This window comes from Aureococcus anophagefferens (assembly GCF_000186865.1).
Source record: "Aureococcus anophagefferens unplaced genomic scaffold AURANscaffold_8, whole genome shotgun sequence".
NCBI lineage: Eukaryota > Pelagophyceae > Pelagomonadales > Pelagomonadaceae > Aureococcus > Aureococcus anophagefferens.
The window spans coordinates 1,031,818-1,059,384 of NW_008705568.1; the positions used below are offsets into that span (position 1 = coordinate 1,031,818).

Genomic DNA, 27,567 nt, shown 5'->3' on the forward strand with positions numbered 1-27,567 from the left:
CCGCGCCGGTGGGCGTCGCCGCGCGCCTTCGACCCCGACGAGGGCGTCATCCCGGCGTAGGAGGCGTAGGTCACCTCGCCGTCGCGCTCGCCGAAGAGGCCCAACGCGATGCGGTTCTCCAGGTGCACCTCCATGCTGTGCTTCTCTAGCTTGCTTTCCGACTCGGCGATGGCGAGCTGTAGTCTAGAGGTAGAATTTATTACAAAGTAAAACACGTAGGCCGAGATGGGGGTGAATGAAACCCGCTCGACGTCGATGCCGGACCTGCGGGAGTCGCGTTCACGGCCGCGTGCGCGAAAAAAATCACCCCCCCGCGCCCACTCGTTTTCGGACGATTCGCGCGATTCCGAAGGCGTAGACCCGTCGTGTCCCGACACGGGTACGCGCGGCTCGACCAGGATGACGCGCTCCTTGCCCGCGCGGGCCGCGGTCTCGACGATGCGGCGCACGTCCGGGTACGTGCGGATGAGCCGGCGGAGCTCCGCGCGCTTGTCGTCCAGGAGCTTCGCGATCTGCTCGTCGCCGGCCGGCAGGCCGAGTTCGAAGTGGTCCAGCTCCCGAATAGCGCCGTCGCAGAGTTCGTCGAGGACATTCTCGGGCACATCACCATGATGGGGTGCCGCTCGCTGCTCCGGAGTGCGGGGCTTGTTGCGCTTCGCCGAGGGCGTGTCGCCCGAGTTGCCCCGCGGCGTCGTCCGCTGGAGGTTCGAGCCGGAGGCCTGGGCGCCGGGGGAACCGGTAGGCGTGTGCATTTTGGCGGTGGCGGCGGGCGGCGACGACGGCGGCGGAGGCGAGGCTTGTGGCACGAATCGGCGAGCGCCGGTCGACGGGCCCCTGCCGTCGGGGAGCAGCAGTCTGCCACAGAATATGCTGAGACGCAGGATGTTCAGCAACATGTTCGGTCCCGCCGCGCGCCCGCTCTCGACGCGCGTGACGACGGAAATCACGGACCACGTGGCCGTCGTGACGCTGGCGCGCCCGAAGAAGATGAACGCCCTCGACATGGACATGTTCCGCGCCGTGCGCGACGCCGCGCTGGCGCTCCGCGAGAACGCGGACGTGCGCTGCGTCGTCGTCCACGGCGAGGGCCGCGCGTTCTGCGCGGGGCTCGACGTCAAGTCCGTCATGAGCCCCCTGGACGCGTCCGCGAATACGGCCGAATTACTCGAGCGAAAGGACGGCGCCGTCGCGAACCTCGCGCAGGAGGTGTCCTACCTCTGGCGCACCGTGCCCTGCCCCGTCATCGCCGCCGTCCACGGCGTCTGCATCGGCGGCGGCTTCCAGATCGCGCTGGGCGCGGACGTCCGCGTCGCCGCGGCGGAGACGAAGTTCAGTGTCATGGAGGCCAAGTGGGGCCTCATCCCGGACATGGGCGCGACGCTCGCGCTCCGCGAGCTCGTGCCCCGCGACGTCGCCATCGAGCTCACGACGACGGGCCGCATCTTCCGCGCGGAGGAGGCGAAGGCGCTCGGTCTGGTCACGCGCGTCGTCCCGGACGGCGAGCACCTCGCGAGCGCGCTGGCCACGGCGAAGCAGATCGCCGCGGGCTCGCCCGACGCCGCCGCGGCGGCGAAGCGGCTCTGGCACGCCGCCTACGACGCGCCGACGGACGCGTCGGCCGATCGGCGCATGCTGCTCCTCGAGACGGAGCTCCAGAAGCGGCTCATGGGCGGCTGGAACCAGCTCGCGTGCACGGTCAGGGGCCTCGGCGCGCCGCCGGCGCTCCAGCCGGGCTTCTACGCGCGCGACGACGCCTGGTCCCAGGAGGCCGACGACGAGGCGGAGAAGCGCGTCGCGGCGCTCCTCGACGGCGTCGACTTCGACGAGCCCGCGCGCGCGGAGGCCGCCTAGCTCCTAACTCGCGGCTAAGGGGTCGCCGTCGTCGGCGGCGTCGAACTCGGCCGCGTACAAGCGCCGCCGCCAGGACCGGCTCCGCGGCGCGTCCGCCCGCGAAACGCAGAGCCGCGCGGCGACGGCGCCGAAGACGAGGAGCGCGAGGCCGGCGACCAACGCGCGGCCCGGCGAGAGCGCGGGCGCCGCCGTCGCGGCGTCCAGCGACCGGTCGTCGGCGTCGTGGATGGCCGCGCGGACGACGCGCCAGCTGGACGCGCGCCGCGGCCGGTACGTCCGCGTCTCCATCAGCGTCACGGTCCCGTACTGGCGCGTGTAGCGCAGGGACCCCGGGTTCACGACCGTCGTTCGCCCAAAGCGCGCGACGCCGCCCGCGGCGTGCGCGCGGCCGTGCGCGCTGAGCAACACGGTGCGCTGGCTCGCGGGCGCCGCCTGTGTGCAAATCAAATCTTCAACCCGACTTCAATGTGCGCGTACTCGAATGTTTTGACACGAGCACTTCCGCCGTGCTTCGAGAACTCGCTGAGAGCAATCGAATCGTCCAAAAATCAGCCGAATCCACTTCGATTTGACCGAGCTAGAGAATTCTGAAGTTTGGCCCCGACGTCCCAGCTCACTGGTTGATTTGCACACAGGGCGCCGCGAGCAGGTCGTGGAGCGCCGCGCTCCCCGCGTGGAGCGGCTGCTTCCGGATGCCCTTGGGGTCGTCGATGCTGTCGGGGTCGGCGCCCGCGAGGAGGGACGTGCCCGCGCCGTCGGGGCCCGCGTGCGTGAGGAGGAGGACCGCGTCTCCGGCGGGGATGTTGGAGATGGCCTTCCGCAGCGACTGCTGGCGCTTCTTGAACTCGGCGTCGTCGTAGGGGAAGCCGTTGAGCCAGCTCTTCGTCTCGTTGGCGACGCGCGCGCGCTTCTTCGTACTCTTGGACCCGTCGCCCTTGTATTCGAAGGGCGCCGGCGCGCCTCCGAGGCCCGCGACCCACAGCCCCCGCGTCACCTCCTCGACCTGCTCGTGGGCGTTGCGCGCCTGGTTCGCCGGCGCGGCCGACGCGGGCGCGTCGTAGAGCGGCAGCGGGTCCAGCGCGCCGGGCACGAAGTACGCCAGGGGCGCCATCGCCGCCAAGGCCTCGGCGACGGCGGCCGCGCGCCGCATGTAGGCGTTGGACCGCGGCACGTCGCCGGCGCCCGCCGTGCCCTTGCTCGTCGCCTCGTGGGCCATGGACGTCAGGTCGCCCGTGCAGAGGAGCATGTCGTAGCGGCGGCTGTGGCGCTGGAGATGGTCGCGCAGCCGGTACAAGGCGTCGACGTCGTCGTGGATGTCGCCGACGACGACGATGTTGTACTCGTACGTTTTCGTGTCGTTGTCTTGGCGCGCGGCAAAGGCGGCGTGCAGCAGCAGCAGTAGTGCTGCTGCTGCGCGCATATTTTTGGCCCCCATAAGCCGGCGACGATGTTGAAGGGGCACATCGACCTCAATAATCATTCAAACTCGCGCTGGGCAGCATGGAGAGCTCGTTCTTTATGGTTCCAGCTTTAAATGAAGGTCTCAAAATGAAGTCAAAGCGTCCCCAACCACCCAAGTGGACTTCCGGCCCTTATCGAGGCCGGCGGAGTCCGTCTGGGCCTCCACCTTCATCAATGCCACCAGACGAAGAACGAGAAGTCGAGCGCCAGAAGCGCCACATGCTCGAGCTGGGGCTCAAGGATCCCGACGAATTCGACCCTGAGGCAACCTGGGAGGAAGAGAAGAAGTGGGAGGAAGCGATGGGAAAAATTGTCGCTGATTGCTCCATTTGTTACGATCAGCGCCTGGCGGCGAAGATGAAACCGTGTCCGGAGCAGGACGGCGATCTGGCGTGTGATTCCTGCTGCGAGCCGTGTGAAGGATGCGGCGAGTTCTACATGCTATTGGCGTTCGACGCTGATGACGAGATCGCCTATTGCAATCGCTGCTCCAAAGTGTGCGAAACGTGCAACGTCCGCTATCGGAACGAAGATGTCTTCATCTACGACAACCGCGCGTGGTGCAAGGACTGCAACGGCGAGAGTTCCGCGCTCGCCGAGCAAGCTGAATGGGAAGACGTGGAAGCGCACTGCGAGGAGGAGTACCGGTGCCAGGTGTTTCTCCCGGACAAGCTCCGCAAGCAAATCGAGTACTACCTCAGCGACGCGAACTTGAAGCACGACGCGTTCTGCCGCGACAAGATTTCGTCGAGCGAGGGCGGGTGGATCTCAATCGACGCCATCGAGAGCGCACTGCGCATCGTGGACTTGTACGCGGAGGAAGAGGACCTCGTCTACGCGATCAAAACGTCGGCCAAGTTGGAACTGAAGAAAGAAGAGGGGCGCTATTTCGTGCGCCGCCGCGACAATCGCGCGCTGCCTGCCTGGTCCGAGACGCCTCGCCCGCGCGACAAGAAGCGCCGCCGCGAGTACGGGTCGTACGGCGGCGGCTACGGCCACAGCGCGGCCGACTGCGACGAGCTGCTCATGCAGGGCGCGAGGCCGTGGGACGACGACGCCGGCGCGGTCATGGGCGCCCTCCGTGGCCACTACTCATAAAGCGAGTTTAGCACAGCGCGCCGCGGCTGCTCTCGCGGCCTTGGATGTCGTGGGAGAAGCGCGTCTTGGGCCGGCGGCGCATGGGCTCGAACTGGAACTTGTCCTGGACGTCCTTGGCCCAGTCGTCATGGCCGAGGGACGCCATGAGGCGGCCGACGTCGCGCATGTGGGCCGGGGACTCCGTGCCGCCCGGCGCGAGGTAGGGGAAGGCGCCGTCGAGGATCTCGCGGACGCAGACCTGGGCCCGGTACGTGTCGACCTCGTAGTTGCGGCCCAGCAGCACGGCCTCGAGGTGCTTCGCCGTCTCCGCCAGAAAGACGTCCCGCGGCCGCGGCGGCGGGTCCGCCGCCCGCTCGCGGCGCCCGCCGCCGGACGCCGCGAGGAGCGACGCCCGGGACGCGCCGCCGGCCGCGTCCGCTTTCGCGACGGCGACCGCGACGCCGAGCTCGCACGCGGCCGCGGCGGCGGCGACGAGGAACGCGGGGCCCGCGCCGTCTTTCTCGAAGACGACCGTGAGCTGGGGCCCGCAGACCATGGCCGCGTTGAGCGTGACGTCGACGATGGCCATCGTCTGGGAGACGTATTTTTTGGAGGCGATCTTCGAGAGGTACGTCACGTACGCCGGGCGGCTGAGGCCGTTGCCCAGCGCGACGAGCGCCAGGGGCGCCAGCAGCGCCCAGGGCGACGCGCAGCGGTTGCCGACGAGCGGGATGCCGCCGACACCCGCGCCCAGCGCCAGCGCGGCGATGGCGCACGTCGGCATGAGCCCCAGACGGGCGGAGACGGGCGCGAAGCCGCCGGCCATGACCGCCGCCTGCGCCAGGCCCAGCGCGCCGAAGAGCAACCCGCTGACCTGGCCCGCGGCCTCCCGGGGCAGGTCGCCGTAGGACGTGAGCACGAAGAGGGGCAGCAGCACGGACGCGCCGCCGTAGGCCACGTTGCAGCTGAACGACAGCAAGCCGCACGCGAGGCACCGCGGCCGCCGCCAGGGGCTCGCGTCCGCCTGCGCGCCGCCGCCGAGGGGCGTCGCCTCCGTGGCGGCGTCGGCCGCGTCGTCGGACCGCGTCCGCGCCCGCTCGTCCTCGCGCGCCTTGCCGTCGAGGAACTTCTGCTCGTCCTCGAAGACGAGGTCCGCGGGGTCCTTGAGGTAGTGGTGGGCCGTGGCGAGCCCCAGCAGCGACACGGCGCAGGCGAAGCACATGGGCGCCCGGAGGCCGAAGGACGACAGCGTGCCGCCCAGCACGGCTCCCGCGACGAACGCGGACGCGATGGTGGCCTGGACGCCCGCGAGGTACCTCGGCCGCTCGTTGGGCGGGAAGACGTCCGTGACCCAGGCGAGGGCCACGGGGGGCACGCCGCCGAAGAGGCCCTGGATGCCGCGGAAGAAGAGCATCTCGGCGAACGTCCGCGCGCGCGCCTGCCCCGCGTAGCCGACCGCGGACCCGACGAGCGACACGAGGAAGGCGGCGCGCCGGCCGTGCCGGTCGGCGAAGACGGGCAGCCATACATTGCTGCACGTCATCGCCAGCGCCGTGGAGCTGAAGAGCAGCCCCGCGAGCGCCACGGGCTGCCCGAAATAGACGGCGAACTGGCCGAGGATGGGCAGCACCAAACTCTCGCCCATGATGTCCACGAAGACCGTCAGGTAGACGAAGACGAGCGACACCTGCTTCTCGCTCCGGAAGGTCATGCGCGACAGGTCGCCCCCGGACGACGACGGCCGCATCGTCGCGGCTTCCTTAATTCTGGAGCGGCACCGTCAAGGCCGAGCTAACGTTAACTCCGCGGTGCCGCCTCGCGCCGACGCCGATCGACTGAGGACCTTCTGGGTTTGGGTGTTGGCAGCCCCTCGGCCGCCGCGCCGACGATGGGGAAGAAGAAGCACCACGCCAAGGCCCCCGCGCCCGCGGCCGAGGCGCCCGCGGCGCCGCCGCCGCCGCCGACGCCCGCGGAGGAGGCCGCGGCCCCGGCGGCGGAGGCTGCCCCGGCGGCGCCGGCGCCGGCGCCGATTTCGCCGCGCACCGTCGAGGCCAACGTCGGCGTGCTGCGGGCGACGAAGGGCTGCGTCGACCCCATCCTCTACCCGAAGCAGCCGAAGATCCCCATGGCCGCGGAGAAGTACGAGCCGAAGCCCCCGGAGGACTGCCCGGACGGCAAGTGCACCTGGAAGTTCGGCGTCTGCACCAACGGCTGCGGCACGGGCCGCTGCGGCGTCTGCGGCAAGTGGGGCCAGAAGTTCTGTTTCAAGGTCGGCTCCGGCGGCATCCACTGCCCCAAGGCGTCCTGGGAGCTCCTCCCGAACTACCCGGGGACGAAGCACCCGCGGAAGACCGTCGCGCCCTGGTCCCACACGGGCGAGGCCAACATGAGCCTCCCCTGGTGAGAGGCGCAGAGCCGCAGGGCCGCGCGCGTGGCCCGCCCCGGCGCGCGATAGGAATCTTGCGCCGCTTCAACGTCGGGGCATCTTGAGGGAGGCGTTTTGGTTGCCTCTTGCTCGAGAGGCTCTCACAAAGCAGCCACTGCCTCTCACAAAGCAGCCATCCGCGCTGCTTGGTTCGCTGCTCGTCTTGCACACATGGCTGGCCTCCTTCGCGCCGCGGCGGCGGCGGGCGTCGCCGGCGGCGCCTGCCTCCTCGCCAAGACGACGGTGTCCCAGAGCCACTGCATGGTGCCCTGCGGCATCTTCGACGACCCGCGCGTCGTGAGCGAACTGAAGCAGGACGCGGCGACGATCAAGAAGGTGCGACGTCGATCTGTCGCCCCACGAAACCGTCGTCCCGCCTGCAGGCCATGGTCCAGATCACCGCGCTCGCCGGCAGCCGCGTCCCGCAGGACGTGAACCAGTGCACGCGCTGGGTGATGACCAAGGAGGACCACGCTAACAAGATCATCAAGACGACGGCCGAGTACATGCTCGCGCAGCGCGTCAAGGCGCCGGCCTTCGCGTCGCGGGCGGACTACGCGGAGGCGGTGATCGCGCACCACGCGCTCCTCCAAGCAGCCATGAAGGCGAAGCAGACCGTCGACGTCGCGCACTGCGACGCGCTCGACCACGCCATCGACGACGTCGGCGCCATGTACGTCAAGCACGCCTAGGGAGGGGGGGGCGGCGTCGCGCGCGGCGGAGAGCGAACGCGGCCGAGAGCGAACGCGCGGCGGACCCGCGCGCGGTCGCGGCCTAGGCATCGGGGCGGTTGGCCGTGAGGCACCTCCCGCGCCGAGCCCCACGCTAGAGATCATTGACGCGGATGAGTGCAATCGCGGATGCGATGGAACGGCGTGTAAGTCCTCGTGTGGACGCCTGCGGCTCGTTTTGTGATCGTCCTGTCAGAATTTCGACAAGAGGTGCTCTCGCACAATCTGCAACTCACCTCGCCGCGCGCCGCGCGACGCCTCCCGACCCCGTCACCGCCTCCGCCGACGCGTCCGCCGCGTTCGCCGTCGCCATGCCCCCCGCCAGACCCACGACCATGGACGACTCCTACGACCGCAAGCGCTACGCCCACCTCGACAACAAGACCATGGACAACTCCTACTCGCACCTGCGCGCCGCCGGCGCGAGCGCGAACACCAACCCCCCCCTGCGCGCGAACGCCCCCCAGACCCCCCTCCGGCGAACAGGCACGTCGACGAGGGCGCCGTCCTCGCGGAGATGTCGACGGCCGCGCCGCCGTTTCCGCACAAGGCGCTCGACGCGGCGGTCGTCGCGCACTGCGGCCGCGACCGCCTCGGCTCCGGCGCGGCCTGGGCCGACCACTGCGCCTTCCGCGGCGTCGACATCTCGCCCGTCGTCCGCGCGGACGAGGGCGCGGCCGACGAGAAGCACCGCTACTACGCCCGCTACTCCGCCGGTCTCCAGAACAGCGCGGATTTTTTCAACGCGTCGTCGCGCGCATGGTGCACCGCGCCGAGAGAGGCGTCGATTCGTCCGAACACGCGAGCCGCGACGACGTCCGTCTCGAACTCGAGGCCGGGACCCGTCGACGAACCCGCAGGCGTCGTCGAGCCGCTGCACGTCAACTTCAAGGCGGACCTCGAGTGGGTCGTGCTCTCGGGCAAGTTCAAGGTCGAGGCGGGCCCCGTGAACCCCGTGCCCGGCCACCCCAAGGTCGCGGACACGCTCGTCGCGGGCTCGTGGTGGGCCGTGTGGAAATCAAATCTCAACCCGACTTCAATGTGCGCGTAATCGAACGGTTCGGACCAGCCTCTTCGGCCGTGCGTCGAGAGCAATCGATTCGTCCAAAAATCAGCTAAATCGACTTCGATTTGACCGAGCTAGAGAATTTCAAAGTTTGGTCGGGACGTCCCAAATCAGCGGTTGATTTCCACACAGGTGGTGGGCCGTCCCCCGCGGCCAGCCCCACGAGGTCACGTGCCTCGAGGCCGGCGTCGTCTTCGTCTCCTACAACGGCAGCCCCATCATGAAGTCCCTCAAGCACGCGGCCATCGACGCCTAGGCGCGCGCGCCGCGGCCGCGCGCCGGCCGCGGGCCGCGCGGGGGGGCGCGGTGGATGGACGTCGCCGCGCGGCGGGTGCCACGCGCCGTCTCCACGCGCACATAGCCCCCAACACACACGACCACCCTCGTAATCCTACTGCATGCCGCGTGGCGTTTGGGCCGCGACGGGACGAGTACGGACGGTGTCGAGGTTAGAAGGTCGGTTACGAGGACCGATCCGCCGAGCGCTCGAGCAACGGGAAGGCCCCGCGCGCCGCAGCGCGCGCACCGACGACGCGCGCCGCGGTGTCGTGCGATGCGCAAGCGCGCGCCCACAGCTGACGGCGTCTTCGTGCGAGACGCGGCGATGGCCGGCCGCGCCTGCCCGCGCTGCACGTTCGTCAACACCGATGCGCCGAACGGCCGCTGCGTCCTCTGCTCCGCGCAGTTGCCCTCGTTGCGGCGCGCGCGCGCGGCGGCGGCGGCGCCCGTCGCCTCGCAATCGCGCCAGCTGCGCCAGCTCGGCGACTTCCTGGGCTCGGGGCCCCGGGACGCCGCGCCGTCCGCGATCGACGCGCCGCGCGCGGCCGCAGAGCGCGCGCGGCCGCCGACGCCGGAGGCCGTCGAGCCCGCCGGCCGGGACGCGGGGTCCGACGCGACGTTCCGGTCGGCGCTGGGCAAGTTCGCCGACCTCTCGCCGCCCGCGGACGACGACGCGCCCGCCGACGCGGAGGACGTCGACGCGGCGGACGAGATGGAGGACGTCGACGCGGCCGAGGCGGAGGCGGAGGACGCCGCGCCGGCGGACCTCGAGATGGAGGACGCCGCGCCGGCGGACCTCGAGATGGAGGACGCCGCGCCGGCGGACGAGGAAGAGATGGAGGACGTCGCGCCGGCGGACGAGGACGAGGAGCGCGCGTCGTCCGGCTCCGACGACGCGGACGACGACGACGACGACGACTACGACGACGAGGATGACGACGACGACGACGACTTCGAGCGCGAGTTCGGGGGCCGCGGCGCCGCGCCGGCGACGCGGGACGCCGCCGAGCGCGACGCGTTCGCGCTCACGGACTCGCCGCTCGACACCCAGACCGAGGCGGCCGTGGCCGCCGCGGAGGCGTCGCTCGACCGCGAGCGCGACGCGGTGGTCGACCTCACGGACTCGCCGCTCGACACCCAGACCGAGGCGGCCGTGGCCGCCGCGGAGGCGTCGCTCGACCGCGAGCGCGGCGCCGCGGCCGCGGGCGCGCTCGCGAGCCGGCGCGTGCGCTTCGCGACGCACGCGACGTACCAGGGCGAGCGGCGCTACCTCTTCGAGGCCGAGGACGGCTTCGTCGCGACGACGGCGGACGTCGCGGCGGCGGGCGCCTACGGCGTCGACGCCGTGAGCGGCCTCGTGTCGGGCCTGCGCAAGGCCGGCGCGCGGCTCGCGGCGACGGCGGGCGCGATCGCCGCCGCGGAGGCCGTCGTCGTCGTCGACCTCGGCGGCGGCCTCTGCTGCCTCCGCGTCGGCGGCGTCGAGAAGCACGCGTCGGCGCGCGGCCGGAGCGAGCACTTCAAGGTCGCGTCGGGCTACGGCCTCGTGCGCGGCTGGGAGACGTTCCGCGCGGAGGACCTCGGCGGCGCCGCCGCCGCGGCCGCCGCGGCCGCGCCGGCGGCGGCCGGCGCCGCGGCGCCGCCGCGGCCGCGGAAGCGGGGCTACTACGACGGCAAGGCGCCCCTCGCCGCGCCGGCGCCGGCGGCCGTCGCCGCCTGGGCGTCGCGGCCCGGCGCCGTCGCCGGCGGCGGCGTCGTCCTCGACCCGGCGGTCTCGGACCGGCTCCGGGACCACCAGCGCGCGGGCGTCGCGTTCCTCCTGGAACGCGCGCGCGGCGCCGGCGCCGGCGGCGGCCCGCCGCCGATCCGCGGCGCGATTTTGGCGGACGGCATGGGCCTCGGCAAGACGGCGATGGCGCTGTCCGCGGTCCACGGCCTGCTCCAGCAGGGCGGCGCGCGCAAGGCCGCCGTGCTCTGCCCCGCGTCCGTGCTCGACGGGTGGAAGAAGGAGATCGCCAAGCTCATGCCCAAGTGCATGCGGCCCGTCGTGCTCCGCCAGTCCGAGTACGAGTACCCCGGCGCGGTCAAGCGCCAGCTCCGCGAGTTCCTCGAGTGCCCCGCGGCGCACGTGCTCCTCTGCTCCCACGACGCCGCGCGCGGCCACGCGGCGGCGCTGCTGCCCGTCTTGGACGTCGTCGTCGTCGACGAGGCGCACGCCTACAAGAACCCGAAGACCGCGTCCTACCGGGCGCTCGACGAGCACCTGCCGCGGGCCTGCGCGCGATTGTTGCTCACGGGCACGCCGGCCCAGAACGATCTCGGCGAGCTCCGCGCGCTCGTCGCGCTCGCGGCGGGCGACGCGGGCGACGCGACGCTCTGGCGCGGCGCGGCGAAGGAGGGCGCGACGGAGGCCGACGGCGCGGCGCTCCGGCGCTTCGTCGCGCCCGCGGTTTTGCGGCGCGACGCGCGCGAGGCCCTCGCGCGGAGCCTGCCGCCCCTCGAGGACCGTATTGTGTTTGTCGACCTGTCGGCGACGCAGCGGCGGCTCTACGACGCGTTCCTCGAGACCAAGGCCGCGAGGCGCGCGGCGTCGTCGAACCGCCGCGGCACGGACGCGCTCGGCGCCGCGGGCGCGCTGCGGCTCCTCTGCTGCCACCCGGCGCTCTGGGACCGGGGCGAGGCCGCGGGCGACGCGCTCGAGCCGTCCATCGTCGAGGCCGCGGCCGCGCTGCTGCCCGCGCGCGACGACGAGCCCCGGGCGCGCGAGTACGACGCCGGCGCCAAGGTCGCGTTCCTCCGCGCCGCGCTGCCGGCGCTCGCGGCGCGCGGCGAGCGCGTCGTCGTCGCGAGCGGCTACGTGTCCGCGCTGCGCCTCGTCGCGCGGCTCCTGCGGGACCTCGGCCTGTCGCACTGCCGCGTCGACGGGTCGACGTCCGCGGACGCGCGCGCGCGCGCCGTGGGCGCCTTCGCCGCGGGCGCCGCCGAGGCCGCGGCGGGCCGCGGCGAGCCGCCGCCGCCGGCCGTGCTGCTCCTCAGCAGCCGCGCGGGCGGCGCGGGCCTGAACCTGCCCGGCGCGTGCGTCCTCATCCTCCTCGAGCCGGACTGGAACCCGGCCGTCGACGACCAGACCTGCGCGCGCGTCTGGCGCCCGGGCCAGGGCCGGCGCACGCGCGTGCTCCGCCTCGCCGCGGCGGGCACGCTCGAGGAGACGGTGCTCGCGCGCCAGGCGGAGAAGCAGGCGCTCTGGCGCGCCGCGGGCGTCGGCGGCCACGGCGCGCCGCCGCGCGACGCCGCCGCCCTCGCGCGGGGGCTCTTCGCGCCGGCCTGGAGGACCGCGGTGGACGCGCCGGACGCGCGGCGCGCGCTCGCGGACGCGACGAACGGCGGCGACGCCGACGCCGACGGCGCGGCGCACGGCGGCGCCGGCGACTCCGACGACGACGGCGCGGCGACGCTCCCCTACGGCGGCCGCGCGCCGCCGGCGGACGGCTGGCGCCGCCGCCGCGCGCCGCCCGCCGACGACGCCGAGGCGCGCGCGCTCGCGCGGCTCCTCGACGACGACGGCGACGACGGCGACGACGACGACGCGCCCGTCGACGACGACCCCGCCGTCGTCGCCGCGCGGGCCGTCGTGTCGCGCGTCCTCTTCCGGGCGACGACGCCGGCGCCCGGCTGGGAGACCGAGGCCGCCGCGGCCGTCGCCGCGGCCGCCGCGGCGATCAAGCCCAAGGCGAAGCGCAAGGCGCCCGCGGCCGGCGCCGCGCCGCGCGTGCCCCGCTGGAAGCAGTTCCGCCGCCGGAAGAAGGCGGCGGCGTAAGGCACGGAGCGCATGTCAGGTCCCCCAGGTTCAGGGACTCTTCGAGGTACCATTCGTTGAGCTCAACATTGAAGCTCGCTAAATAATTGACACAAGCTCTGCGGCGCCGACTCTCTGAAGCGGAGAGATGGCCGGTCTCGCCTGCGCCTGCATGCCGCTGCCGCTCGAGAGCACGGACGCCGTCGTCGTCTTCCTCAAGGTGCCGACGCTCCACAAGACGAAGACGCGGCTGATCCCGCGCTTCGGCGCCGAGGGTGCTTACGCCATCGCGCAGGCCCTCGCCGAGGACACGCTGCGGCGCCTCGGGTCGTCGCCGCTCCTCGACGACGCGCGGCGCGTGGCCTGCTTCGCGCCGGCGGACGGCGCGGACCGGCTCGAGCGGCTCGCGGCGCGCGCGGCCGTCGCCGGGCGCTTCGAGCTCTCGCCGATGGCGCCGCGGGACCTCGCGAGCTCGGACCTCGGCGCGGCGCTGCGGGCCGAGTACGAGCGCGTCCGGGCCACGACGCCCGGCGCCGTCGTCATCGTCGGCATGGACGCGCCGGACCTGCCGCTGGACGTCGTCGCGGGCGCCGCGACGGCCGCGCGGCGCGGCGCGGCCGTCGTCCACGACGCCTCGGACGGCGGCTACGTGCTCCTGGCGCTGCCGCCCGGCGCGCCGGGCGACGTCTTCGACGGCGTCGAGTGGAGCACGGACCGCACGGCGGCCTCGCAGCGCGCGGCGCTCGAGGCGCGCGGCGTGCCGCTCGCGGCGCGCGCCGGGCCCCCGTGGCCCGACGTCGACGAGCCGGGCGACGTCGACGCCCTCTTCGCGCGCCTCAACCCGACGGCCTGCCCGAGCCTCGCCGCGGCGCGCGCGAATCTAACCTAGCGGAAGCGGCGCCCGGCGATCTCCTGGAGCTCGACGTCCATGACGACCGCGCGGCTTTTGGTTCTGACGTCGGCGCTCGCGCTCGCCCGCCGCGTCGCCGAGTCGGGCGTGAGGAGCGCGTGGGACGTGAGGTAGAGCGCCCGCTTTTCGCCCTCGCACATGCCCTGGAGGCCCCAGTTCCATCCCGTGAGGACCCTGTCGTCGCCGAGCACGAACTCCTCGCCCTTGTTCTCCGCGAAGGTCTCGCAGGTGTCGAAGTAGCGGCTCGCGAACTTGACCGTCAGCGTGTCGCCGACGCGGGACCGGCGGTCGCAGACGTCGGCGTCGACGCTCTCGAGGACCCGGACCTCGAAGCCGTCGGTCGTCGGCTCCTCGCCGCCGCACTCGACGACGGGCGCCGCCTTCTTGCGCCGCTTCTTCTTGCCGTCGGCCGAGTGGAGCGACAGCGCCAGCAGCGCGACCGCGGCGACGCGCGGAAGCGGGCTTCCCATGTCGATGGATCCGAGGCTGCCCGCTGCGACACTCTGGTAACTTGAACAGCAAGCCTGATTTGCTTGACGGTCTGGTCCGAGACGCTCATATTGAAGCCGCCACGCTCGTCGTCGACGCCTGCGAGCTGCTCGGCGCATCCGATGTGCTGATCGTGGTGCGATCGACGCATCCATCGTGAAGTGCTCGGTGCAAAAGGCAAGTTGACTGTTGCTCACATGTTGCGCTGTACAACCCTCCTCCTCCTCGCCACGACATCGGCGCTGCGGCCCGTGGCGCGGCGGCGGTCGATGATCGGCGCCGGCGCCGCGCTGCTCGCGCCGGCGGTCGCGCGCGCGGACAAGCCCGACGCCGTGCAGGAGTTCAAGGCCGCGGCGGGCCTCCGCGGCGGGCCCGTGCTGAACGCGGACGGCGAGTACGACGAGGGCGCCGGCGGCGAGTCGTGGCAGGACGCGTGGTCCGGCCGCGCGGCCAAGGCGTCGTCCATGTCGCCGGACGAGATCCTCATGGCCGCGCGCGGCGCGGGCAACACCGCGTCGCGCGAGGGCCCGGAGTCGGAGCCGTCGAAGAAGCGGCGCGCGCTCGCGGGCTGCCGCAGCGACGGCCTCCGCGCGAGAGCGAAGGCCGGCGACGCGAAGGCGTGCACGGCGCGCGTCTTCGCCGGCGAGGTCGACTTCATGCTCTCCGTCCTCGACGCGGCGCCGGAGTAAGACCGCGGCGATAATTATCGGGAGGCGGCGCGCGTTCGGGACTAGCGGCCGAAGCCCGCGGCCTTCGTCGGCGCGGCCTTCTTCCAGCGCACCTCGCCGTTCGCCGCGCCGCCGTCGCCGCCCGGGTCCGTGCCCCACTGGTCGAGGGGCTTCCACTCGTCGACGGACTGCCACGCGCACTGGCAGCAGTAGGCGGCGAAGGCCGCGTCGGGCGCGAGCTTCGTGCGGAGCTTCGCGAGGTCGTAGGAGTGGCCCGCGAAGTTGCGGAAGTGCATGTAGTCCGCGCGCCGGTGCCACCGGTGGCCCGAGAAGCGGACGACGCCAAAGTTGCACGACGTGCAGTGCAGCGGCGGGCACTTGCTGCGCTGCGCCGCGCCGCCGATGCCCAGCTTCATCATCGCCGACCCCGCGGGCGCCGGGTCCGGCTCCGCGCGGCTCCGGCCGCAGAGCGCGTCGTCGTCGTCGTCGTCGGACTCGTCGTCGTCGGACTCGCCGCCGGCCGCGGCGGGCTTGGACGGCGCGTCCCACTCGCCGGTGGCCTCGAGGGATTCCACGATGATGCCGCTCGCCGATTCCTGGCTCCGCCCGCTGCCGCTCCGGCCCGCGATCGCGCTCGGCACCTCGTCGTCGTGGCGCCGCGCGGAGCTCGGCGCCTCCTCCGTCGCCGCGCTGCCCGGCCGCGGCTTCCCGGGCGCGGGCAGCGCCGGCGCCTCGTCGAGGGGCGGCGGCGGCGTAAACGCGGGGTCCGCGGGCGCGGGCGCGGGCGCCGCGGGCTCCGCGGGCGCCGACGCCTCGGGGGCGTCCTTCGACTCCTCGGCGTCCCCGAGGCGCGGGGTGCCGCCCCGCTTCACGGGCGTCGCACCGGGCTTGACCTGCGCGTCCTTGGCCAGCGACTTCGACGTGCCGCACTGGCCCATGGCTCCCGGGGGGGGCGCGCCGAAGGACGGCGGCGGGAGTTTGCTTGCTCAGAGAGAGAGCTGCCCCGTCGTTTTTGAGTAATGCGTCAAGGTTAACTCGGAAGCGAGCCAACGTTTCCCCTCACCTCCGGCGGCGCGAGGAGCGACGCCATGCGCGCCGCGACCGTCGCGTCGTCCCAGGTCCACCACCGCTCGGCGAGCAGGGCGTCGACCGTGGCGTCGTCGAAGCGCCGCTTGATCTCCCGCGCCGGGTTGCCGACGACGACGGCGTAGGGGCGGACGTCCTTCGCGACGACGGCGGCCGCGCCGACGACCGCGCCGTCGCCGACGGTCACGCCGCTCAGGATCGTCGCCGCGGCGCCGATGAAGACGTCGGACCCGATGGTCACGCCGCCCTTGGACGTCGCGTGGGCCCGGGGCACGAGGGCCGCGGCGGCGGGCGAGAACGCCGGGAAGGGGAACGTCGTCTTCCACGACCACTGGTGCTCGCCGCCGAGGTAGACGCGCCTGTGTGGAAACCAAATCTTCAACCCGACTTCAATGTGAGCGTATGCGACAGTTTCGACGCGATCTCTTCGGCTGTGCCTCGAGAACTCGACGAGAGCAATCGATTCGTCCAAAAATCAGCCGAATCGACTTCGATTTGACCGAGCTAGAGAATTCTCAAGTTTGGTCAGGACCACCCAAACCAGTGGTTGAATTCCACACAGAGACGCGCGCGTTGGGCCCGACGCTCGTGAAGTTGCCCACGGCCAGCGCCTCGGGCCCGCCGTAGGCGAAGATCTCCAGCGCCTCGGCGCCGTAGGTGCCCCGGCCGACGGCGACGCGCGCCGGGTAGCCGATCGCCGTCCGGAAGCTCTCGTAGACTCGCGCCCCGGGCCAGTAGGCGCCCGTCGCCGGGTCCGTCGCGTACCAGAAGGCCTCGGCCCGCGCGCGTCGCAGCGTTGCCGCGCAGGGCTCGGCCGCGTCGAGGTCCGGCGCCGCGATCCACGCGTAGAGCGTGTGCACGCCGGGACTCGCGCGGTCGAACGTCGCGTCGAAGGCGACCTGCTCGGCGACGGCGCGGCAGGTCGCGGCGCCGGCGAAGCCGTCGCGCGGGTCGTCGGCGCCGACGCAGACCGACGCGCCGATGCCCGCGAGGCCCGCCGCGTAGCGGCCGTCGACGGCCGCCGTCGCCGCGACGCGCGTCGCGCCGCGCGCGCCGGGTTCCGAGGACGCGTCGAGCGCGAGCACGGGCGCGTCGGCGGCGTCGAGCGCCGCCAACGACTCGCGGAGGCGCCGCACGCCGTCGAGGAGCACGCCGGCGACGCAGGCCGCGTCGCCGCAGCCGCCGCCGGCCGCGAGGCCGTGCGCCTCGACGACGTCGACGACGAGGGCGCCGTCGCCGGCGGCGTCCGGGCCCAGCGGGAGCGCGAGCTCGCCGCCGACGTCGAGCCGCAGCACGGCCCGCGGCGCGCAGCGCTGGGCCGCCGCGACGCCGAGGCAGAGTGCGGCGAAGCGCGCCATCGTTGAGGTGCCGCTCCAACGCCACCGAAGGTTCACGGCGCCGCCCGTCGTCGCGCGCAGCGCCGCATCTTCGGGCCGCCCGCCGCGGCCCGCGGCGCGCCGCGTCGCCGGCGCCGGCCTGAGCCATGCCCCCGAAGAAGTCGAAGACGAAGAAGCCGCCGCCGCCGCCCCCGACGCCGCGGCGCGCGACCATCCTCATCGCCTACTCCTACCGGGGCCTGAGCATGAACCAGATGGGCATGGGCGGCTGCTACCGGCGGCTGCGGTCCCTCATGCTCTCCGAGTTCGTCCTGGGCGAGATCTCCGTCGTCGGCAACGGCTCGACGTCCATCGCGGACCTCGCGGACGCCTCCGCGCTCACGGTCCGGCTGGTCGAGACGGGCGCGTCGCTGGGCGAGATGCGGCGTCGATGATGAGAATCCATAGGTCACGTCCGAGCCTTTTTGGGGCCGCGACGACCTCATTTAGAGGAGACACCTTTGTGACGCTCCCACGTCCTAGGCGCGCTCGACTTCTCGCCGCCGAACGCGCAGATCGTCGACCTCGCCAAGCACGCCGTCAAGAGTGTGCGGAAATACCTCGGGACGCCCTTCGCCCTCGACGCGGCCACGGGCACGCTGAAGCCGCCGGGCCGGTTCCGCGGGAGCGGCTCCTTCTCGAACCTCCACCTCCCCGCGGTCAAGGGCAAGAAGGGGAAGAAGAAGTAAAAATTACCAGATCGACGGCGGGAGGCACCGCTCCCGGTACGTCTCGCCGGGCGACCGCCGGAACGCGGCCGCGAAGCCGCGGAGCACGGCCGTGTCGCGCGAGCCGCGGACGGCGGGCTCGACGCCGTGCTGGTCCCGCATTCCTCGACGAAGCCCGCGGCGGACCAGCCCGCGAAGGCGAGGGCGTCCGGTGCGACGACGGCCGACGGCGCGACGGACGCGTGGCCCTCCCCGTAGGCGCCGACGGTTCGCGCGCAGGCCGCGACGGCCAGGAGGCGCTTCATGCTGCCGCGCTAAAGGAGGAAGCCATCATTGCCGGGCTTGTGGCATCATGATTGACACACCTTGCCGTAAACGAGCAGTTCCAGCTCTATTTATTAGGCCAGCGGGAGCGTCGGCTGGACGCGGACCTCCGAGGCGGCGGTGATGACGAGGTTCGACACGAGGCTCGCCTTCTGGCCCTCCATGAACGCGACGCCGTCGGCCTCGGCGCGCGCGATGGTCTTCTGGGCGATCTTGTAGGCGCCGTCGACGACGGTCTGCCGCGCGCCGAGCATGGCGATGGCCTCCTGGCGCTTGAGCATGGCGCCGGCGATCTCCGGCGCGTAGTTGAGCTCCGACAGCGTCATCGTGAGCACCGTCGCGCCCGCGCAGCGGACGCGGTCCTGGAGCGCGGCGACCATCTCGGCCTCGACGGCGGCGCACTCGCCGCGGAGCGACGGCCCGCTCGAGCTGCCGTCGAGCGTGTGCGAGTCGTAGGGGTAGCGCGCGCAGACCTGCTTCAGCGTCGCCTTGGCCTGCGTCGCGACGTACCCGTAGGGGTTCGCCGTGTTGAGGAGCGTGTTCGCCGGCGCCGAGAACCGGAACGTGACGACGGCCGACGCGACGAGGGGGCAGCCCATGGCGTCGAGCACCTTCTCGCCGGGCACCTCGAGGTTCTGCTGCGCCGTTGAGATTTTGCGGAGCTCGCGGCCCCACATGTTGACGTAGTGCAGCCCCGGCTCGTTGACGACGCCCGAGAACTCGCCGAAGTGGATGCTCACGAGCTCCTCCTTGGGGTTCACGAGCACCCAGGACCCGAGGCACGTGCACGGCAGGCACAGGCAGCCGAGGGCCTTGCTCAAGAGCGGCTGGCCCTGGGGGATGAGGCTCGCGTCGTAGCGCTCGGCGACGACGTTCGGAGCAGCGCCGCGGTCCACGGCCTGCTGCAGCGGCGACTGCAGGAGCGGATTCGCGATCTCGTCGATCTGCTTCTCCATGGCGGCGCCGTCGGTGGCTGCCCAATGAGCGATCCACGAGAACGTTTCGGGATGAGCCGCATCTTGAAGGAAACGTAGGCCTAAAATTTACGCTACCGAAACGTGCTCGCCGGCGGCGCCGCTCCGCGTCCCCGTCGCCGTCGGCGCTCGCCGTCGCCGTCGCCGAGCGCGTCCGCGACGAACCCGACCATGAGGACGGCGAACGCGCCGAGGCGGAACCGGAGCTTCGTCTGCGTGCTGACGAGGTTGCCGAGCGGCCGGCTGAGGACGTGCGTGATGCGGTCCGCGAAGTCCGACTTGGCGTGGTACTTGCTCTGGAACCGCCGCTCGCGGAGCGCGCCGGCCGCGCGCTCGCTCCGGAACGCCAGCAGGCGCTCGTGCGCGTCCGCGACGCCGCGGAACGACGCCGCGGAGCCGCCCGCGTCCGGGTGCGCCTTCTTCGCCTCGCGCAGGAGGCCTTTCGCAGCGCGTCCTTGGAGACGCGCGGGTCGTCGAGGCCCAGGCGCTGCGCGTCCTTCACGGGGCAGTGGTATCGTCCGTCCATGCCTTGATACCACTGTCTTCTGCTCGTCGACTGCTGCGATATAACTATTATACGCGCCGTCGACTGCTCGTCGACTGCTGCGAGCGTCGTATGCTGCGTGCCCGTCGACTGCCGCGCGCGCTGCGCAGGCGCAGCCGGATTTGCCCTGCTCGAGGGCTCGTCCGGCATCGTCGGCTCCTTTACCCCTCGATGCTGCCATCCTGGGGCTGCGATGGGCATCGATGCAGCCCCGCCCATGGGCATGATCGCGCCCTAAGATGACTGCGCCTGGGTCGCCGCGCAGCCCGCCGGCGTCGCCGCGCAGCCCGCCGGCGTCGCCGCGCAAGACGCCGATGACGCGCGGCGCGCGGCCGGCGCGCCTCGTGGCCGTCGCCGTGCTCGGCGTCGCGTCCATGGCCGCGACCTACGCGCGCCTGGCGCCGAGCCTCGCCAAGGCCCAGGACATCGCGGCGCCGGCGGCCACGTTCGCGAGCGCGGACGCGGACGACACCGTCCGGAAGGCGGCGTCGTCCGCCGCCGCGGAGCGGGAGCGCGGCGCGACGGTCGCGGCCCGCGCCGCCGACGAGGCCGCCGCGGAGGCGCCGAAGGACGCCACAACCGCCCGGGCGGCGCGGCGCTGCGACACGGCGACCTGGCTCGCGGGCCTGGGCCGCCCGTGCGCCGTCGGGTCCGCGGCGCGCGGCGGCTGCTGCGCGCTCGCGGACGAGCCCGCGGCGTCGCCCTCCGTCGCCCCCGTGCTGCCCCGGAAGCCCCTCGCGAGGACGACGAAGCCGCTCTGGGGCCTCGCGCACGCGCCGGCGAACGACGCGGTCATGGGCCTCGCGTTCGGCTACGGCGCGGAGGCCTACCGGGTCTTCGTCGGCAGCCTGCGCAAGGCGGGCTTCGCCGGCGACGTCGTGCTCGCGACGAGCGAGGCGGCGAAGATGCGGCCGGGCGTCGAGGCCTACCTCCGGTCCCAGCGCGTCCTCGCCTACGGCTTCAGGTTCTCGTGCGCGTCGATGCGGATGGGAAGGCGGCTCCTGGGCACGCCCGGCGGCTGCGTGCTCCTGGACTGGTACGCCGCGGGCGACCCGCGGCGGCCGCGGCCCCTGGCCCTCGCGCGCTACGAGATGTACGCGACGTGGCTCCGCTACTACGACGAGAGGAGCTACGCGCTCCTCGTCGACACGCGCGACACCTTCTTCCAGGCGGACCCCTTCGAGGGCTTGAAGCGCCGGCGGCCCTTGGATCTTTATGTTTTTCAGGAGCACCGCGAGCTCAAGACTATTGGAAGATGCCCCTTCAACAGCGGCTGGCTCTCGTGCTTCGACAAGCCCCGCGGCGAGTCCATCGCGGCGTGGCGCGGCATCCTCGACCGGCCGACGCCCCTCGTGAAAAAGCACTTCGACGCGCCCGTGCACTGCTCCGGGTCGACGCTGGGGTCGCGCGACGGCGCGCGCCGCTACGTCGCGGCCATGCTCGACGCGTTCGACGAGTTCGCGTGCCACGAGTCGGCCTTCGACGCCATCCAGAGCGACCAGGGCTACCACAATTATCTGTTCCTGTCCGGGCGGCTCGGCGCCCTCGTGCCCAACGTCACGTCCGTGCCCCAGGGCTTCGGCGCCGTGAACACGATCGGCGCGCTGAACGGCGGCGACGTGCCCAAGGAGCGGCGGGGCTCGCTCGACGGGCGGTGGCGCCTGCGGCACCCCGTGCAGGGCTTCGTGACGAACTGGGACGGGACGCGCAGCGCCGTCGTCCACCAGTACGACCGCTGGCACTACGAGATGCGGACCTTTGTGGAGCAGGCCTTCGTGACGGACAATTTTTTTCCGGGCCGCGAGCCCCTCTACGTCGCGCACCCGCCCCTCGAGCCCGACGACGGCGCCTGCGTCGACGTCGCCTGGGTCAACGGCTTCGGCATGACCTGCGGCGACCTCCGGCCGGAGCACCGCGACTGGGTCGACTCGTCCGGCGCGCGCGCGACGGACGCCTGCTGCGCCTTCGGCGGCGGGCGGCCGCGCCGCGCCGACGAGCCGCCGCCGCCGCGGGCGGCGGCCGACGACCTGTGGGTCGGCGACGACGCGCCGGCGCGCGAGCCGCCCGAGCCGCCGCGGGTTCAGCCCCCCGAGCCGCCGCGGGTCCGACGGAGCGGCGTGGAGCGGAGGACGCCGACGAAGGCGGAGCTGCTGGCGGCGAACGTGGACGACGGCTACGGCGGCGACGACCCGCCGCCGGTCGAGCCCCCGCGCGCGGCGGCCGGGGCGCCCCCGCCGCCGTGGGACCCGAACGCGCCGCCGGGCGACGTCTGGGTCGGCGACGACGCCGGCCCCGGCGACAACCCCTGGGAGCTCGCGGACCGCGCCGCGGCGGTCGCGGCGCCGGCCGCGACGGTCCCGCGCAGGGGCGCGGCCCACCTCACGGCGGAGCGCTTCAAGCGCCGCGCCGAGGCCCGCGCCGAGGCGAGCGAGACGCGCGCGCGCGCGGGCCCGCCGCCGCCGCGCGAAACCGCCGGCGGCGCCCCCCGCGTGACGGACGACGACGGCCTACGGTTCCTTTAGTACATCGCCGGCCCCTGGGCCCGCCGCGCCGCGGCGCGCTCGCGCTCCTCGCGCGCGAGCGCGTCCTTCTTCTCGGAGACGGCGTCGCGGAAGGACCGGTCGAGCACCTCGCACTCGCTCTGGAGCTCCGCGAGCGCGGCGCCGACGACGGCGACGGGCGTCGCCTTGGACGTCGTCGTCTGGACCTTGACGAGCATGGAGTTCTGGAGCGGGTGGGGCATCTTGTAGCCGCAGTACCTGACCTGATTGTTCCGCAGGACCTGCATCTGGAGCAAGTGGCCGACGGTGTGCGTCTCCTTCGCGATGGTGAACGTCCCCGCGTTCGGGATCTTCTCGTCGTTGGCGTAGACCATCTTCTTCTCGCCGTCCGCGAGGACGTAGGAATCGATGCGGTCCGGCGCGTTCATGGTCTAGGGCGTCGGTGGAGGTCTTGGCCGCTTTGGCGACGTTCCGAGCGGCGGGGGGGGCGGGCGCGGTCGGGGGGCGGCGTCCGGGGTGAGGGGGGTGCCGAGGCGAACTCCGGGCGCGGCGTACTCGAAGAGCGGAGGCGCGTCGACGTCGACGCCGGGGCGGGCGGAGGGCCTTGACGACGCTCACCTGGGGGGCTCGAGCGCTCGCCGTCTGCCACAGCAACCCGCAAAAATCGCAATCCGTTTGCGACGCTCCGGGCCTGAACGTTGCGGCTCGGCTGCTGTCACCCGCGGCACAGCGCGCGGCACCCGTCGACGCAGGAGCCGCGAGCACCATGTCGGGCCCGCCGCGCATGATCGTCGAGATCGTCTTCGCCGACGACCGCACGGAGCACATCGAGGTGCGCGACGGCGACGACCCCGGCCACCTCGCGCGCGAGTTCCTCGGGCGCTTCGGGCTGCCGGACACCTACGAGGACGTGCTGAAGACGCAGATCGAGGCGTCCATCGCCGAGGACGAGCGGCAGCGTGACGCGCGCCGCGTCCCCGGGGCGCCGCGCGGTCCCGCGATCCCGAATCGTCTCGCAGGCAAGTTGCACGCGGACGTCGCCAAGGCGGCCGTGTCGTCGCCCATGGGCCGGCGCGCGTCCATGCGCGCCGAGGAGTCCGCCGTCGAGGCGCAGGCGCCGGCGACGGCCTTCGAGAAGGCCATCCGGTCGCGCGCGGGCACGCGCGACGACGACGACGCGGCCGCGGCGCCGCCGCCGCCGCCGGAGCCCGCGGCCGAGGAGGACGACGACGAGGAGGAGGACGACGACGACGACGAGGCCGACGCGGAGGCGCGCTACGAGAGCGCGCGGCGGGGCTTCGCCGCCGACGAGGGCGGCGCGCAGGACCTCGTCCGGTCCAAGAAACGGGGCGACGCCGTGCGGTGGCGCGAGCGCGACGCGAAGCGCAAGGCGGGCCCGACGCTCGCGTCCGGCAAGTTCCGGATGACGGGCAGGTCCAAGGCCCTGGCGCGCCACGTGCAGCCCCGGGGCCGCGCGGGCGCGTCCATCCACGAGCGCCTCCACGACGAGCACGACGAGCTCGTGGCCGCGCGCGCGCGCGTGTCGAAGCTCCGCGCGGAATCGAAGGAGTCCGAGCGCGACTGGCTCTGCCCGAAATGCGGCCACGCGAACGGGCCCGCGGCGCTCGCCTGCCAGCGCGTCGTCGGCTTCCGCGTCAATCTCCAGGACGCCTGCCCGAGCTCCTGGGCCTGGGCCGACGAGACGTCCGGCAACCGCTTCGGCGGCCCCCGGAACGTCGTCCGCTGCGACATGGCGCGGCCCGACGTGGGCAAGCCGACGATCTGCGCGCCCAAGAGCCGCCGGCTCATCGACGCCTGGCGCCGGGGGTCGACGAAGACCCAGTCGCGGAGCTTCTCGCCGCGGAACGCGCCGGAGAACGTCTGGGACGACTTGTACCACCACGCGTTCGAGCCCGCGCTGTGCCGCCTCGCGCCGAGTGACCGCAAGGACGACGCGGAGCTCACCTTCGAGCCCAAGATCGACGAGCACTCCAAGGCCATCGTGCGCGAGAAGGCCGTGGTTGATGCGATCTTACAAGTTTTGGACGGCGACGACGCGCGCGACGCCGCCGACGCGTCCACCACCGCCGCCGCGGCCGCGGAGGCGGCCTACGCGGCGGCGATCTCGTCGGCGCCGCTCCCCGTCAAGGCCGGCGACGAGATCCACGAGCGCCTCTACCGCGAGTCCTTCCTCAAGGCCGCGAAGATCGAGCGGTGCGACGACGCGACCGGCCAGTACCCCTTCAAGCCCGACATCGGCACCGCGCGCTACCGCGCGGCGACGGCGACGTCCCAGCGGGCCCTGGACGCGCGGTTGATGACGAGCCAGCTCGCCAAGAACCGGCCCCGGGACGACGCGTCGCCGCGCGACGCGAAAACCGGCCAGCGCCTCTACGAGCCGTTGGTCGCGTCGCGGGGCCCGCTGGGCACGCCCCACCACCGCCAGGCCGACGCACTACCGGAGCGCGGTTCCATCCACGGGTCCCTGCACCGCGACGAGACGTCCGTCGCCCGCCGCCGCGACGACCTGGGCCGGTCCGCTTTACTGACCGCGAAGGAGGACGCGTCGCGGTCGCACGTGTCCGACCGGTCGCGCCTCATGCTCGAGTCCATGCGCTACGCGGCCTACGCCGACATGTGGCGCGAGCTCGGCGCGCCGCGGAGCGCGTCGCCGAGCCGGGGCCCCGAGCTCGCGGAGCCGCCGAGCTCGGAAGATTCCGGGTCCGGCGCGGGGTCGCGCGACTTCGCGGGCGGCGGCGACGACGAGACGCGGGGCTCCGACGAGCTCGCGGCGGACGTCGCGGCGACGCCGGACTACGGCGCGGCGCTGGAGAAGACGCTGGACCCCGCGCGCGCGTCCGCGCGGTCGCTCCGGTGCTGCGGCGCGGAACTCGCCGCGACGGCCGCGAAGGTGCTGGAGGACGCGGCGGGCGCGGCGTTGGATTTCGAGGCCTTCTGCTTCGCCATGGAGGCGGCGGTGCCCCGGGGCGGGCCGACGAGCCGCCTCTTCGCGCGGCCCGCGCGCGCGGACGCGGCCGCCGTGAGCCGCCGCCTCGCGGCCGCGGCGTCCGGCGACGACGACGAGCTCACCTTCGCGCCCGCGCTGTCGAAGCGCGCGGGCGCGAAGCTCGACCCGGCGCGGAAGCGCGTCGACCCGGCCAAGGTCGAGGAGCACCTGCTGACCTACGCGGCCAAGTACGCGAAGCAGCGCGAGGACCGCGAGAAGGCGCTCCGCGACGAGGAGGCCGCGCACTGCACCTTCATGCCCAAGGTGACGAAGAAGGCCGCCGCCTTCTCGGGGGACTACCCCCTCGTGCGCAAGTACGGCGGCGCGCCGAGCTCCGCGGCGCCGGACGCGGCGGACGCCTAGGTTTGTGGAATGCACCGTTAACGTAATCTGCGTTCGTACGGGGGTGCATCTTTAGCACGGGGTGGCACACGGGGTCTTGCAGGGGAGGCGCACGCACGGGGTCATGGAGGGGCTCTTTGCGGGGGCGCGAGTTCGGGCGGCGGCGCGCCTCAGGCCCGGATTCCAGTCGGATATTACGGCCAGTGTTGCAGTCATTCTTGTTGGCGAGTTCGCGAGCAGAGTTGTGGCAGATCAAACGGCGGCTGCTGCTGCCCAGACACAGATGTCGTCGGCCGCTGGCAAGAAGCGCGCCGTGACGCAGTCCGAGGGGTCGGCCTGGCAGGACGACTCGTCGGACGACGACGGCGACGCCGCGTCCCCCGCGTCCCTGGGCCCGAGCCCCGACGACGTGTGCCTGTCGCAGACGGACAACGTGACGCCGGCGCGGGAGAAGAAGCGGCGGCGGAGCAGCGGCGCGGGCGTCGGCGGGGGCGAAGAGGCCCTGAAGAACGCGAAGACGATCCACGACCGCGTCTACGGCGCCGTGCCCGTGCCCGGGCTGCTCGTCGCGTTCCTCGACACGGACGAGTTCCAGCGGTTGGACTCCATCGGCCAGCTCGGCGGGTCCAAGTACGTCTTCCCCGGGGCGAAGCACTCGCGCAAGGAGCACAGCATCGGCACGTCCCACATGGCGCGGGCCATGGTCGACCACCTCCGGCGGCTCCAGCCCGAGCTCGGCATCGACGACGCCGACTGTCTGTGCGTGCAGCTCGCGGCGCTGTGCCACGACATCGGCCACGGGCCCTACAGCCACATGTGGGAGGCCTTCGTGCACGCGGCGACGGGCTCCGACGACTGGACCCACGAGAAGATGAGCGCGCGGCTCATCCGGCGGTGCGCGGGCAAAAACGCGATTCCGCTGGACCGCTACTTCCGCTGCTCCGCGGCGGACGCCGCGGCGCACCTCGAGTTCGTCTGCGCGCTCATCGAGGGCCTGCCCGACGCCGCGCCCTGGCCCGACGACCTGGGGCGGACCGAAGCGAAGCGGTTCCTCTTCGATATTGTATCGAATAGCCGGTCGGGCATGGACGTCGACAAGCTCGACTACCTGCTCCGCGACGGGCTGAGCGCCTTCGGGGCGTCGAGTCCTTCGACTGGAACCGCCTCATCCAGGCCTGCCGCGCCGTCGCGCCCAAGGGGAAGACCGTGCGGCAGATCGCCTTCGAGGAGAAGGTCGCGATCGAGATCAACGAGATCTTCGCGCTAAGGGCGCGGCTCCACCGCCAGGTCTACCAGCACCGCGTGGGCAACGTCGCCGAGGCCATGATCACGGACGCGTTGATGGCCGCGGACCGGAGCGCCTGGCGCCTCGCCGGCGGCGACCGGCGGCCCTTGAAACTGAGCGAGGCCGCGGCCGACGCGGACGCGTTCGCGTGTCTGACCGACGGCATCTTGGACGCCATCCCGCTGCTTTTGGACGACGGTTTGGAGGACGCGCGGGCCGTCATCGCGCGCCTCAAGCGGCGCGACTTCTACACGCTCGTGTCCGGGCCGAGGAAGCTGCCGACGCTGCCGCTCTGCGGCGGCTGCAATCGCGAGACGCGCTTCGCGGACAAGTTCTGCGCGGCCTGCGGCGCGGCCTGCGACGACCGCGCCAAGGTCCGCATCGCGAAGCGACGGGGCGTCCACGTCTACGTGCCGGCGCTCGCGCACCTCAAGGCGAGCGACGTGAAGCGGGAGCTCGTCGGCCGCTGCGGCGGGTCCGTCGCCGCGGACGACGTCTGGGTCAACGTCACCTCCATCAAGCACGGCTGGAAGACGACGGTGCCGGACCAGGGCCGGCCCGGCGCCCTCGTCCACTGGGAGACCTACGACCCCGTGGCGAACGTCCTGTTCTTCAACCCGAAGGCGGACGTCGTGACGGGCCGCAACTTCTCGGACGCGAAGATCTCGGGCCTCTTCATCCCCAAGCAGACCCACGAGCGCGTGCTCTAT

At 72.8% G+C, this 27,567-nt stretch overlaps 8 protein-coding genes across 8 annotated transcripts; 3 read left to right on the forward strand and 5 right to left on the reverse strand.

The window, feature by feature from the left end:
• Positions 1 to 930: 930 nt before the first annotated feature.
• AURANDRAFT_13994 (hypothetical protein) lies at positions 931 to 1,542 on the forward strand (the record flags this gene model as incomplete). The annotated part of the gene is made up of 1 exon (XM_009038317.1): positions 931 to 1,542. A coding segment is annotated over one exon (612 nt), but the record flags the coding sequence as incomplete, so codon positions are not given.
• Positions 1,543 to 2,464: 922 nt separating this feature from the next.
• AURANDRAFT_63912 (hypothetical protein) lies at positions 2,465 to 3,286 on the reverse strand (the record flags this gene model as incomplete). The annotated part of the gene is made up of 1 exon (XM_009038494.1): positions 2,465 to 3,286. The coding sequence occupies one exon, from the start codon at positions 3,284 to 3,286 to the stop codon at positions 2,465 to 2,467; it is 822 nt and encodes a 273-aa protein (XP_009036742.1).
• Positions 3,287 to 4,417: 1,131 nt separating this feature from the next.
• Positions 4,418 to 5,803, reverse strand: AURANDRAFT_63913 (hypothetical protein; the record flags this gene model as incomplete). Its single annotated transcript, XM_009038493.1, has 1 exon — positions 4,418 to 5,803. The coding sequence occupies one exon, from the start codon at positions 5,801 to 5,803 to the stop codon at positions 4,418 to 4,420; it is 1,386 nt and encodes a 461-aa protein (XP_009036741.1).
• Positions 5,804 to 6,277: 474 nt separating this feature from the next.
• Positions 6,278 to 12,704, forward strand: AURANDRAFT_71563 (hypothetical protein; the record flags this gene model as incomplete). The annotated part of the gene is made up of 8 exons (XM_009038318.1): positions 6,278 to 6,789; positions 7,069 to 7,150; positions 7,198 to 7,487; positions 8,032 to 8,261; positions 8,406 to 8,544; positions 8,744 to 8,836; positions 8,868 to 8,917; positions 9,187 to 12,704. 8 exons carry the CDS (start codon positions 6,278 to 6,280, stop codon positions 12,702 to 12,704), a joined length of 4,914 nt encoding a protein of 1,637 aa, XP_009036566.1.
• Positions 12,705 to 12,831: 127 nt separating this feature from the next.
• On the forward strand, positions 12,832 to 13,572 carry AURANDRAFT_63915 (hypothetical protein; the record flags this gene model as incomplete). The annotated part of the gene is made up of 1 exon (XM_009038319.1): positions 12,832 to 13,572. The coding sequence occupies one exon, from the start codon at positions 12,832 to 12,834 to the stop codon at positions 13,570 to 13,572; it is 741 nt and encodes a 246-aa protein (XP_009036567.1).
• Positions 13,573 to 16,351: 2,779 nt separating this feature from the next.
• AURANDRAFT_63916 (hypothetical protein) lies at positions 16,352 to 17,194 on the reverse strand (the record flags this gene model as incomplete). The annotated part of the gene is made up of 1 exon (XM_009038492.1): positions 16,352 to 17,194. One exon carries the CDS (start codon positions 17,192 to 17,194, stop codon positions 16,352 to 16,354), a length of 843 nt encoding a protein of 280 aa, XP_009036740.1.
• A 1,084-nt stretch (positions 17,195 to 18,278) lies between these two features.
• AURANDRAFT_63917 (hypothetical protein) lies at positions 18,279 to 19,704 on the reverse strand (the record flags this gene model as incomplete). The annotated part of the gene is made up of 4 exons (XM_009038491.1): positions 18,279 to 19,177; positions 19,204 to 19,240; positions 19,349 to 19,603; positions 19,642 to 19,704. The coding sequence occupies 4 exons, from the start codon at positions 19,702 to 19,704 to the stop codon at positions 18,279 to 18,281; spliced, it is 1,254 nt and encodes a 417-aa protein (XP_009036739.1).
• A 2,536-nt stretch (positions 19,705 to 22,240) lies between these two features.
• On the reverse strand, positions 22,241 to 22,651 carry AURANDRAFT_25751 (hypothetical protein; the record flags this gene model as incomplete). The annotated part of the gene is made up of 1 exon (XM_009038490.1): positions 22,241 to 22,651. One exon carries the CDS (start codon positions 22,649 to 22,651, stop codon positions 22,241 to 22,243), a length of 411 nt encoding a protein of 136 aa, XP_009036738.1.
• Between the last annotated feature and the right edge of the window lie 4,916 nt (positions 22,652 to 27,567).